General features: G+C 37.9%; 1 protein-coding gene across 1 annotated transcript in view; it reads left to right on the top strand.

The window, feature by feature from the left end:
- Nucleotides 1-11,194, top strand: part of LOC146575491 (carbonic anhydrase-related protein 10-like) — a 153,985-nt gene extending 142,791 nt beyond the window's left edge. Inside the window, exon 9 of the mRNA XM_085270208.1 lies at nt 6,954-11,194. Coding sequence (XP_085126334.1) covers nt 6,954-6,976 — 23 coding nt within the window. The 3' untranslated portion in view covers nt 6,977-11,194. The remainder of the gene's footprint in view (nt 1-6,953) is intronic.
- The last annotated feature ends 2,479 nt before the right edge of the window (nt 11,195-13,673 follow it).

The following is a 13,673-nucleotide window of genomic DNA, read 5'->3' as shown; positions in this document are numbered from 1 at the left end:
TCTTTCTCTGGCAATGCATTTGAAGCAATTGAAGTCCCTTGGAAGACTGTTTAGGTGATCTCCAGAAACCAGAAACACTCAGAATGGCTGCTCTTTGTTTTGGGGGTATGTGGGAATATAGTATTTTTTTAGACTTGCCAGGTTGCCAGTAATTGCTATCAAACAAGACAAAATATCTCAGTTTCTGTGCTTTTTTTTTTCAACTCAAGGTTAAACTTCAAAAACGGTCTCCAATGATCTTTTATTAAATGCGTTCCACTTCCACTGTGTGAGACTGAGGCACTTGGCTCCTAAATTTTTAGTGAACCACTTCTCCACCAGTTTACCCCCTAGTGTTTTCCAGCTGTGGTGGCTCCTGTATTTTTCATCATCATCATCAAAAAAATACAAAACAAAAAACAAATGCGTAAATGAAAAAAAAAAGGTTTTAGTACACTATCACTTCTCCTAAGTGTTCTTCTGCTTGCCACAGAAATGCCAGTACTACCAGGATCCAGTATTATCACGTTATTAGGATAAATTGCTTTGTGTGAGAGGACAGGGCTGCATCAGTGAAGTGCTGTAGTGAAGAAGGCTCACTCTGGCTTTAGTCTTTGTTTTCTGACCTTTGGTTCCTTACAAACTTTTTCCTCCCAAGCATCAGGCATGCATCAGTGTTATTTTCTAGTCTGAATCTGGTTTTCTGGTAATGGTTGTTTACGTGGATGTCCCTTTTGGTTGAAAAGTGAAATGTTAAAAATGGTCTTTTTCAAGCCATTATAACCTAATTTCCGCAGAATTTTAACTTTAATCGTTGAACTAAATTGCAACACAGTTCAGATCTCTAACAAGGTCATCGTAAAAGCCTTTTTCCCCACAAACTTTTGTTCAGTGGGGTTTTTTGTCTTCTTTTTTGCTTTGCAGCTTTCATTTCTACTCTTTATTTGAAAAGCACTTATAATTTACTACAACATCTTTTTTCTTTTTTGATAAATATAATTATAAAGCCATAGTAAGTAATGATAGAAAAAATCAACTAATGCATAATACAGACTTTTTTCAATGCAACAACTGTTCATGTGTTATTCTTATTTGGTCAGGGACCCAGTGTCACTCTAAAGCTATTTTTACATTTTTTTTAAAGCTTATCATATTTGATACATGTGTTTTTGTGAGTTTTTGAGACTTCTATATCATCAGCATGACCTTTTTTTTACCCTCAAAAAATGATATAAATTGCATGACACATTTTTAATGACTAAATTGCAAAAATATGGCTAATGTAGCAAATTTGATACAAATTAAAACTCATATATGCGGATTAGAATTTGATATATTTTATATATATATTGTCTAAAGGTTCAACAAACAGTCTATTGTCAAAAAATTTTTGACAATAGACTGTTTCTGGCAATTATTTGATGGTTTAGGTTTTAAAGGATTAACCTCTGCACTCTGAGATACTTTTGCTTTGAGTGACCTGAAAGGAAAGTAAATGAAATATTATTATTAAGAGGAAATAAGTTGCATCTAAACATGCTAAGAGACACAGCACCAGCAGTTTGGTAATCCCTATTAGATACACAGCTCTGGGACTCCACATACCGACACTGAAGCTGACTTTCTAAAATTCAAGAGCACGGGGCAAGTCATCTAGGAACTCATGCTCAAGCTTTCCCACCTCAAACAGCCTTCATGTTAAAGAATTAAACCAAAACAAAACTGACAATCTAAAATTTTAGATACGTCAAAAGGCAAACTCGAATTCAAAAAAAGGAACATTATACCTACAGCACAGATGTGGCTTTATTGATTAGTTGCATGATTCTGGTCTCACACAGAAGACCTTGAAGTCATAATCTGAATTATGAATCTGAATTATTCAGGCAGTCAGCAGTTTACAAGCAGACTTTCCAGGCGTTGGTTGCATTAGGTGTGAATGTTAAAAAACACTTAGAAAAAAGTGCTTGGCTGAACGAGCCATGTTGTATAAAGTGCTTTGAGTGCTTGTGTAGAAAAGTGCTAGAAAAGTTGTTGCTGGTTGGCAGATTTCATTGACACACCAACATCTCTGACAGGAAAATCCATGCAAGCCTCTGCCTTTAGGTTTGTCCCTTTAGTGTTAAGTCCAACTCTGAATGGCTCAAAAGGAATAAAATATAAATTTTGCAGTGGAATAGTCATGGCGCTGAGATGCTGTGGTGAGACCTGAAAAGAACAGTTCACGTTTGCAGCTGTTGTTATTGAACGAAGGTCAGGAGAGGCAGTACTTTGGTGATTCGGTATTGGAAAACCTTTTCATCAGTTCAGCATTTTATTTAGTTTTTAAATCAGGAGATCTTAGCTTTATGTTAGAAATATGGTATCTAACCAGATTCTTACTCTGGATGGCATTACCTTGGCCTCCAGTAACACTGTGAGGAACCTTGGAGTCATTTTTGACCAGAACATGTCCTTCAACGCACATATTAAACAAATGTGTAAGACTGCTTTCTTCCATTTGCGCAACATCTCTAAAATTAGAAATATCCTGTCTCAGAGTGATGCTGAAAAACTAGTTCATGCATTTATTACTTCCAGGCTGGACGACTGTAATTCATTATTATCAGGATGTCCAAAAAACTCCCTGAAAAGCCTTCAGCTAATCCAAAATGCTGCAGCAAGAGTCCTGACAGGGACTAGAAAGAGAGAGCATGTTTCTCCTGTTTTGGCTTCCCTTCATTGGCTTGCTGTTAAATCCAGAATTGAATTCAAAATCCTGCTCCTCACATACAAGGTCTTAAATAATCAGGCCCCATCTTATCTTAATGACCTTGTAGTACCATATCACCCTATTAGAGCACTTCGCTCTCGCTCTGCAGGCCTACTTGTTGTTCCTAGAGTATTTAAAAGTAGAATGGGAGGCAGAGCCTTCAGTTTTCAGGCCCCTCTTCTGTGGAACCAGCTTCCAGTTTGGATTCAGGAGACAGACACTATCTCTACTTTCAAGATTAGGCTTAAAACTTTCCTTTTTGCTAAAGCATATAGTTAGGGCTGGACCAGGTGACCCTGAATCCTCCCTTAGTTATGCTGCAATAGACGTAGGCTGCCGGGGGATTCCCATGATGCATTGAGTTTTTCCTTTCCAGTCACCTTTCTCACTCACTATGTATTAATAGACCTCTCTGCATTGAATCATATCTGTTATTAATCTCTGTCTCTCTTCCACAGCATGTCTTATCCTTTCTTCCTTCTCTCACCCCAACCGGTCGCAGCAGATGGCCGCCCCTCCCTGAGCCTGGTTCTGCCGGAGGTTTCTTCCTGTTAAAAGGGAGTTTTTCCTTCCCACTGTCGCCAAAGTGCTTGTTCATAGGGGGTCATATGATTGTTGGGTTTTTCTCTGTACCTATTATTGTGTGATCTACTGTACAATACAAAGCACCCTGAGGCGACTTTTGTTGTGATTTGGCGCTAGATAAATAAAATTGAATTGAATTGAAATGTTACATTTCATTTCAAAATCTAACTGTTTAGTATAAGATCCAAAGAGAAAATGAAAATGATTTAAATGCATTTACCTTGCACTGTAGCGACAGAAAAACTGGCTTTCAGCTGGAGTAAAAGCTTTGCGTAGAGTTTGATATCCTTCCTTGAAAGATGAGGTTAACATGCTCTGCGCCGTGAATACTGCAGCTTCTGAAATAAACTATGTAGAAGCCCTGACCTGTACTTGCAGTTGCTAATTCTAAAAGCTATCAAATATTATCTCTTTCTCTTTAGAAAATATAAAGTCAGGTGATCCAGTAACAGGCAAGAAGGCTGAGATGACATTGCAAAAAAAAAAAAAGCTTCTGTACTTTCTTCAACATCCAGTGAAAGTATAGAAACACAGTGCACTCTGCCAATGAGAGGATCCTGGTGGGAAATAAACGCATGGATTTTGCTTTTGGCAGGAGTTATCTCTTTTTCTCCTCCACAGACTAATTCACTTTGAAATTCCCTCTTTCAGTTAACTGCACTTACTCATACCCACTGATTTCCTCCCTGCACTTTATATCTTTTTAGTACTATCTTGTTCCCCCCTTTTTTCATTAATAGCAGCTAGGTTTTTAGGCTGACATCTGCTTGACGCACCAAGCAGCTGTCAGCGATTGCCTTTTGCTGATGAAAAGCTTTATGTTGTTTTGCAACTCGCATTAAAAAAGTTACATTTGATTAGAATCTATGGCCTTTTGCCAACCAGCATGTACATCTATCCCAAAGTGAAAATAAAAATACCTTTCCCCACTCATACCCCACTTATACCAGTTTTACATTTCGCTTGATTTTTCATGTGCTCAGACTACAATTATATTATTATAGATTTTTTTTTTAAATCTATCATGCAGTAAAATCAGAAAAGTGTTTTATGTCATCCATATTTATTCTGTAACATGACAAAATGCACTCCAGCCAAGAAGAGCAAGCAATTCTGAAATTCTACATCATATGGCTCTAACAGAGCCCTGATCTTAACATCATGGAGTCAGTCTAAGATAACAGAAAAGAGAAGAGACAAGATGCATTGAGACAGCTTTAGCAGGATTTTTGAGGTGATAGAAAATGTAGCTGGCAATCCACTGGAAACCTGTGAGGAGTATATTCAGCACTCCAGGGGACTTTTGTTTAGTTGTGTCTGTTTACTGTCCTTGTTACAAAGTTAATTTGAATATGCATAGCTCAGCACAAGTATAGAATATATACAGTATTCATTTGGCTTTAGTGGTTTTCATGCTAATCAGGGCGAACCAAAACATTGCTTGAAACTGCAACATAGTAACGCAAACTAACACAAACGCTAAATACCTTTGATCAACTGCAACTGCAAATAAGTGAGAAATTCAACTGTGCAGTTCAAGTAACCTTTGAATTTGATTGGTCAGTTTTGTAAATTGGAATTATAGAAAAATGACAGATGTTTTAAAGCATTTGTGAGAGGTGCAACTTTTAAAAGAAAGCAGTTTGCGTGACATTAATTGGATTATTAAACAGTTTATCTCCTAAATGTAATTTAGCAGATTAATAGGCTTTTTCTCCTTTTTATCTCCACACAACTCACTTGGGTTGGACTGATGGATGTGCCCACTTGAACCTGGTTCTCTTGTTTCCGATAACAGGGGATTCTTCCTTTCCACTGTCTCCAAGTGGCTGCTCGCAGAAGACTGATTGTTGATGGTCCTATATTGTCTGGTTTTTACCTAAGACTATATACCACCTTGGGAAGACTGTTAGTGGAACTCTGTACACTCTACAAATAAAATTGAGCTGAATTGTAACCGGGTGATTTGTAGGAGGATAGGGGGTTGTCATGTCAGATGTATTACAAAGGTGGGGAGATAGTTTTGTGCATGAGATTTCTTTTCTCAACAATCAATAAGCATATACTGTTATAGTCCTCTTCCTGACACAACAAGGTGCCGCAAACATTCCTCAGACATTTTGGTCCATGTTAACATGACAGCAACACCCTTGTTGCAGATTTGTTGGCTGTTGGGATGTAGTTGCAAAAATCACATTTTAAATTGTACTCTATGGAACTGAGGACTTAGTAAATGTGGAGCCTATTTGAGTACAGCCAGTTCATTATTATTCTGAAGAAAGGCAAAAGTCATGTTTTTGACTTTATTGTTATCTTGCTAAAAGCAGCTATCAGAGGATCGGTACACTGCAGCCGATGGGAGAGGGATGGTACAGCCTGGTCTTCAGGCAGTTTGTGAAATAGTCACAATAAATGAATCTTCTCGTGTTCATGGACACGAATTGTTAAGTGTTTTTTGTTTGTGTCAGTGAACATGAATTTGTGAGTAATGCTTTTCATTAGGAAATATATTTTGTTTGAGGAACTACACTTGCAGAAAAAGCAGGGAGGTGTCACCATGGCAACCAGGACAACAGTATTTGAAAAGATATGGCAAGCAGTGCATTTTAACCCAAATCATCATACTGTTCTAAGCCCAACTCAGTAATTTTTAATGTTTAAATTTGATGCAACAAGACATTTGTAATCATTTATTTAAAAGTCATGCTAAATATGTGTAGAAAAAAACTGATGTGCACGAGTCAGACTTGGGTCACTGAAAGTCCAGATAACTTCTAGCTGTGGACTTGGACATAGCGGGCTGATAAAAGTTTGTGTTCAGGGATACAAAATGCAAATTTGTGTTGAAGAGAATTTAAAGAAATTTGTGTCCGACAACATGAATCAATAGATTAAAGGTCATAGATCGATGTATTGATTCAGCAACATGAATTAATAGGTTAAAGGTCATGACTGCATCATGGACGGGTGTGAGACTGGGTTGGTCAACAACAATAGGTAAGCTGTGATGTTTAGACAGTAATGTATAAATAACACTGTAAACTGTCGAATCATTACCTTATAAAATAGGGCAGCTGTATTGATTTGATGCTATATAAATAAAACTGAATTGAACTGAAATAATGTGCCTAGCAGCATGGATCTGTGCTTTCATGCCGAAATGTTTCCAAACGTTGCCAAATTCTGACACTACCTATTAAATGTTACCGCAGAAATCTGGACTCTTTGTTTTTGAAATATTCTGTATTGTAATTCTAGGGAGGCTGTGCAAATTAAGGTCTTGTTTTCCTTTTCTAAGCTGGCAGGAGTGACTCCTGGCCTGGTCTTTTGCTACTGTAATCCATTTGCTCCAAGGTTCAATGTGTGGTGAATGTGAGTTCAGAGATGCTCTATTGCATACTTGATTGTAATGAGGGTTTTTTGAGTTACTGTTGCAGAAGCAGTAACTCTGCAACAGGTTGTGGAACCAGTTTAGAACTGTTACGCTTTCACATAGGCCCAAGAAGGTTTGATATCATCATTTTAAAACTCCCTTTTGTATTTACTCAGACTATCTTTTGTTTGATGATCCGAAACACATAAATGAGAAATATGCAAAAATAATAAATTCCGGTTTTCCTTCTCTCCTCTTCTCCAGTGAACCAGTGGCTCCTGAAATAGAGGTGAAGCTGCAGTACCACAGCTGGAGAGGCAGGAATCACTGGCACCCTTTTCCCACTGCCGAACCAAACTGAGAAGAACAAATGGGACATGCAGTCAATAAAAAGCACAAAAGCTGCACATCACTAAAGACAGCTTAAGCAAACTGATATTAGCTCAGCTCAAATGACAAAGCTCTAACTGCTACGCTGGCCTCCTACTCATCCACTGTCTAACAATACTCATCAGGGGCCTGCAACGATGGTACAAATCAATACAAAGTGTGAAATAGACCATAAGGACTCTGATGTCTACTGTCTGTTTATTTGTTTTGTGACGTCACGACGATTGAAGTTGCAATGATCCAAACATTTTATGGCTAATTTATAGATGTGTGGATGCAGCTAAAAATGCCAGTTCCTGGGGTTTGGCTGTGATAATCACTTATCAAATCTGGTACAGAAAGCAATTATAAAAAAAAAACCTCATTGATTCACCAGAGGAACTGTTGCATTTCTAACATGTCTGTGTAAGTTTTCAGTCATCCAGGTCATGGTAGTCTAAGGAGCTTGGTCTTGAAGACATGTCACCTCTCATCCAACAAGCTTCTTCAGTTCATTTTACATTCCCAATGATGATCGATACCCCTGCCATTAAAGAAACCCTCAGCTTTGTTATGATGAGACAGAATAACATGCCTATCCTGATATCAAATAATGATTAAAGATGATCATTTTGAAAAGAGAATTCAGAACTTGTGAAATGAGGTTACATAGCTAAAGGGAGGTAGAAGCTGGATCTCTGACAGTTTACAGACCTGAACAGATGGAGCCACTGGAGATTGGAAAGAGATAGGTCACTCAATTTGCATGATTTTGAAAATGTTCACTCGTCTTCATGGTATTTAATTAAAAAGCGGAGTCAGAGTTCATCTCACATCAAGTCCCTGCTTTTCACAGCGATGTATTAAGAGCTGACCTTCCTTCCATTACTCCAAGAGCAAACAGACTGTTTTCACCAAAGTTTATTCTGCAAAGAGTACCCTCTGCAAATTAACCATTTAGTAATCCCTGCATTAAATAGAAGCTCTTCAATCAGCCTAGCAACTGTAATGAGATATGTCAGGCCTGTCTGGCTTTGGATTTGTCCCCCACCCAAAATGATGTAGAAGGAGTGTGGGGGAGAAAACAAAACAAAACAACAAAAGGTTTTTCTTGTACAGTTGTAACTGAAGTAAAAGCACCACTTTGCAGTCATTGTAATTAGGATTTGGGGAAAGAACAAAGTGATTCGAGAAGTATGCAGTTGTGGATCTAAAGAAAACATTTGGAAGGGTACCAAGAGAGGAACTCTGGCACTGCATTATGAAGTCAGGAGTGGCAAAGAAGTATGTAAGTCTGGTACTGGACAGCAGGACAGTGGTAAGGTGTGGGGTAGGAGTCACAGATTGGTGTGGCTGGAATTACATTAGGGATCAGTTCTGAGTCTCTTCCATTTCACAGTGGAGATAGACAGACAGGTTGACAGATGAGGTAAGGCCAGTCAAGTGTCCATGAACTGTGACATTTTCAGACTACCTGATCTATAGTGAGAGTAAGGAGCAGGTGGAAGGGAGTCTGGACAGGTGGAGGTATGCTTTGGTGAGGAGAAGAGAAGTAAGATGGAATATGTGTGTGAAGGAGAGGGAGACAGATGGAAAGGTAAACAGCCAAGAAGCAGAGACAAGGAGGTTAGATGTGCTTAAATACCCAGGCTCAGCCATCTAAAGCAATAAGCAGTACACAAGAGAGGTGAAGAAGAGTAGATGGAAACGAGCGTATTGGGTGATTTATGAGCAGGGATGGCTTACATGATGCTAGTGAGATGTGCTATGATGTATGGTTAGGAGACAGTCGCACTAGCTAAAAGACAGGAGGCCGAGCTGGAGGTGGTAGTGCTGAAGATGTTAAGGTTTTCATTTCGAGTGAGAAGAATAAACAGGATTAGAAATGAGGACATCAAAGGGAAAGCTCAGGTTGAGTTGTTTGGAAACAAAATTAAAGAGACAAGGCTGAGAGGTTTGGACATGTGCAGAGGAGGGACGGTGGGTATATTGCACAACAGATGTTGAATATGGAGATTCCAGGCAGGAGGGATAGAGGGAGACCACAGAGTTGATTCATGGATATAGTAAACGAGGACATGCACACAGATGGTGTGACAGAAGAGGATGCTAGAGATAGAGTGAGACGGAGGGAGATGATCTGCTGTGATGACTCCTAAAGGGAGCAGCTAAAAGGAGAACAAAGAACAGCGTGATGATTTTGGAAAAACACTAAATCAGTGTAGTAAAAACACTGAGAAGAGATGAATGGGTCAAAAAATATATTAGTCTTGAACACGGGACAAAGCTGATAGTCGGCGTTAACCGTGACACCAAAGGTTCATTCTTGTTATTCAAGTACCTAGCTTACTAATGCTGCTGTAACAGTACAAAAAATGCTATTTCCTTATTTTCTTCACCAATAATCAGGATAGTGACTATTTGACTTGAATTTGTAAGCATTGTATCACTTTAACAGTATGTGGGGATTTTGATATTTAAGTTAAAAAGTCCCACATTCACATCATTAAACGACTCAATGTGGCAACTGTCAGTATTCTGGTGCCATTTCACTTAAGATTTCCCGCAGTCTTTATCAAAATCTTAACTAAAAACATGAATGATACTGTACAGAACCAGTCTGAAGAGTACTGAGTGAGTGATGATAATTTTTTCTTAAATATACAGTATTTTTTTTTCCAATCCATGAAAAAAATCTGTCACATTTTATGGCATAATTATATTTAACTGTCGTTACATTTCCTGTCATTCCCTTTTTTGCCAGGTCAGATATATCAGAAAAAGACAAGTTTCCCAGCTATAATTATCACATTTGACATTTATTTTCAGACGATGGCAGTTATTGCAACTCCAATATTATTTAAACACAGTATTAGCTTTGACCTTTTTGCAAATCATTTTACAAAATACCTTAAATACAGAAAGTTGGTAATGCTAAATACTGGATTTCAAAGGTTTTCAACCAGCATGTTTTACGGTAAACATAAGTTGATGCTACCTACCTAATAAAGTTGTTAGGCTGTAACCATTACAGCCAACTAATCTGCATTTCTCAAAATGAAAAGTAGTTATTGTAATTTGTTTATGTGCCACGAGAGAAATGAAAACAAACATAACTGGGCGGTTGGGGTTAGTTGGAGAAGAAAGGGTCAAATTTATCCAGAGTAACACAGAGAGACACAACAAGATTACATTTCTCCACATTCAGCATTTCTGCCAGTGAAATCATGTTGTTGATAATTATTATCAAGTGTAAATGACATTACTGATCTTGTTGTTATTAAAGTGGGAAAGTGCGACCGTCTCCAATAATATATTCAAAATGCAGACACTAATGTCTGAAATATTCAATTTTCTCTGTGGCATTTTCTTATAAACAAATTTGTTTAATTATTATTTTTTATTTGATTTGTGTTTTTACATTTAAGCTTTTCATATGTTTCCATCCTTCTCAAGATGCAGATAGCTGATTCTTCAAGCACCACCTGTAGATCAGTACAATTGTGTGACAACACTGGCAGGACTGAATATCATATTGTAACAACAATATGATAAAACTAGAACAAAGTCACTGAACAGCTGCTCTATAAATAAAACACCACAGAATAATAAGGTACCAACAACTGTTTATATTAAAGATCTTCATGGGTTCAAGGCCTGATCAAAACCATCAAATCAAAAAGACTTTCTTTGTTTCATTCAGGTTTAACATGCATTGATGGTTGTAGATCTTAAAATTGTTGGATAAAGATTCCCATCATAGAGACAATTTATGTAATGGTTTCCCATCATGGATTGTCACTAACCGAACTGGTCAACTTGTGGGATTGTTTTTTTATTTTTACCTTTCAGTCTGCTGTGATGTTGTATCTCATGAAAAAAAACTGACTCTTTATGTTTGTTTAGTTTTAATATGTAACTGTAATGAAAAAAAAAAGAACTATGATGAGCTATGGGAGCTATGTGCTACAACCACTGGAAAAGGAATTTACAATTATAAAAGCTATATTTCATTTGAGGTAACTTGAAATTATACTCATGTATGTTGAATGTAAATATGAGTTTTGTTTAAGATGGATTACAGTGGAGATTATTACCTTTTTGGACAAAATAAATGCTATTGTTTTATGTTTAAAGATTGTGGAACTCATATAATTAATTAGTTCATCTATTTTGAAATTAGTAGAAGCTTCATTGAGTGTCTTTGTCATAAACTACTAACAGTGTAACAAAGCGTTTAATGAGAATGAGCAGCGGTGACTGTCTGGATTTAATAGGAAATGAAAACAGGCATAGAGAATAGTAAGATCCAGACTGTTTGAATGATGCTGAAAAATATACACAGTGAGTTTACACAGTCTAGAACCTTTGTGGGAACAACATTTAAAGGTTTCCAGAGTCTGTTCTGCTGGAAATTGCAGGGCAAACTAAAAGCAGGGACTATGGAAAACAACAATAATGTGATAAATAATGTACTTTCCTGTAAACATGCATGCTCCAGGCACTTTATTAGGTACAGTGCACTTTGCTAATACTCTGTTGGAATCTCGTTTGCCTTCAGAACTGACTTAATTCTGTTATACATAGATTTAACAATGCAGTATTATGCAGTAGATGCAGATTTGTATGATGCACATCCATGATGCAAATCACCTGTTACGCTGCATCCCAAAGGTATCTTATTACACCAAGATCCTGTGAATGTGGAGGGCATTGGAAAACAGCAAAGTGCATTTTCATGTTCAAAAAAGCAGTGACATGGTGTTTATATGCTCACTGTTGTCATAAAGGGATGGACATGGTAAGCAATGATATTCAGGTAGGCTTTGGTATTTAAATGATGCTCAGCTGAGTGGCACAAGTGTAACAAGAACCTCCCTCCCCACTGCTCCACCCCGTACCACCACCACTGCCACCACCAAGGAGTGACCCTTTATCTGGTCTTTTGCTACTATAGCACATTTGCTTTAACATGTGGTGAGTTCAGAGATGAGGTTCTCTGCATGCCTTGGTTGTAACAAGCAGTTATTTCAGTTACCATTGCCTTCTTATTACCAACTATTAAATGAACTGGCACTCGCTGGATATTTTCTGTGTTGCTTAATAGTTTCTGTAAACTCTTTAGATAGCTATGTTGGAAACGCCCAGCAGATTTTTTGCAAATACTGAGACAAGCTGAACCAACAACCATGCCAAAGTTCAAAGTTGCTAAAATCCCCTTTGTTCCCCATTTTGATGTTTGGTTCACAGGAGGTCTTCTTGACCAAGTCCATATGCATAAATGAATTGAGTTGCTGCCACGTGATTGGTCATCATTTTTGTTTTGTTTATTTGTCTTAAATAAAGTGTTGTAGTCTCACAGAAGGTTATTAGACTTCTTGGCTGGGAAGCGTTTAGTGTTTAAGGTTTAATTCTTTGATTGCCCTTATACAAGTACAGTACAAAAAAAGTACACTACTACAACTAATAATAATAATAATAAATGAATTCAATTATTCAAAGTTATAAAAGTTGTTGGTTAAATCCAACAAGCTTGCTGCTGTTATTTTTTTTACAGTTATTTTGCTGTCTACCATTTTCTGTTAAGTTATCACCCCAGCACAGCTTGTGTGTAACAGCTAGCACTCCCAGTTTAAAAGTTTGTCGTATGTTTTTCGGAGCATTGAGAATGAATGACTACTGGCTTTCAACATGGCAGTCATTCCTGATCAGGGTCATGAAGTGGATATTTAAAGGAATAAAACGAAGAATGTCAACCCAAGCGAGGTGGTTGTGAGTGGGTCTTCCAGGATGCCAGTGACTTAAAATATACTGTGAAGGTAACAAAGTAGCGACTAAAAAAGAAGCACATTAATATTATGGAGTGGCCTGGGCAGTTTCCAGACCTTGAAGCTATAGAAAGTCCATGAAGGGAGCCAAAACTTTCTGTAAAGATGAGTGACCCAAAATCACTCTTGAGATGTGTGCAGACCTGAAGAACTGCTACAAGAACGGTCTGCATGTCTTCATCAAGTGCTAAGTGCTAAGAAATTGGGGATAAAGAGTGGGGAAGACATGCAGTAAAGGGCTACAGGCCAGACTCGTACCCAGCTGACTGCAGCACCTCTAATTTATGTTTTACCTGGGAATCAAATGCTAATCTCATTACATTACACACAAATAAATTCATAATTTGTGTTTTTTCTGGAACTTTGGTTGATATAAGGGTAGTATGCATGTTGGATTTGGAGGGGGGGAGGGGGGTGTTTTGAGTTTTGTTCGAAAAAGAATGACTTCATATCAGAAAAAAAAATCACATATGCAGGACACCTTAAAATAGTTTTTTAATTAAGCAGCAAGGCAGAACAAAATCCGGGCGGTATCAAGACACGAGAATTAAAACAGGACTACAACAGTTCAAAATCAGGACTACTGAGGACTTAATCAAGACAGAACCAGAACACCTCTCTCTCTCTCTCTCTCTCTCTCTCTCTCTCTCTCTCTCTCTCCCTCTCTCTCTCTCTTCCTCTCTCCCTCTCTCTCTCTCTCCCTCTCTCTCTCTCTCTCTCTCTGTTCCTCTCTCTCTCTCTCTCTGTTCCACTCTTTCTCTCTCTCTGTTCCTCTCTCTCCCTCTTT

Source organism: Mchenga conophoros, linkage group LG4, assembly GCF_057382185.1.
Source record: "Mchenga conophoros isolate Kocher_MC1m ecotype Shallow Benthic linkage group LG4, M_conophoros_male_GT1.1, whole genome shotgun sequence".
In the NCBI taxonomy this organism is placed as follows: domain Eukaryota; kingdom Metazoa; phylum Chordata; class Actinopteri; order Cichliformes; family Cichlidae; genus Mchenga; species Mchenga conophoros.
This window is presented reverse-complemented; position numbering and strand designations above follow the sequence as displayed.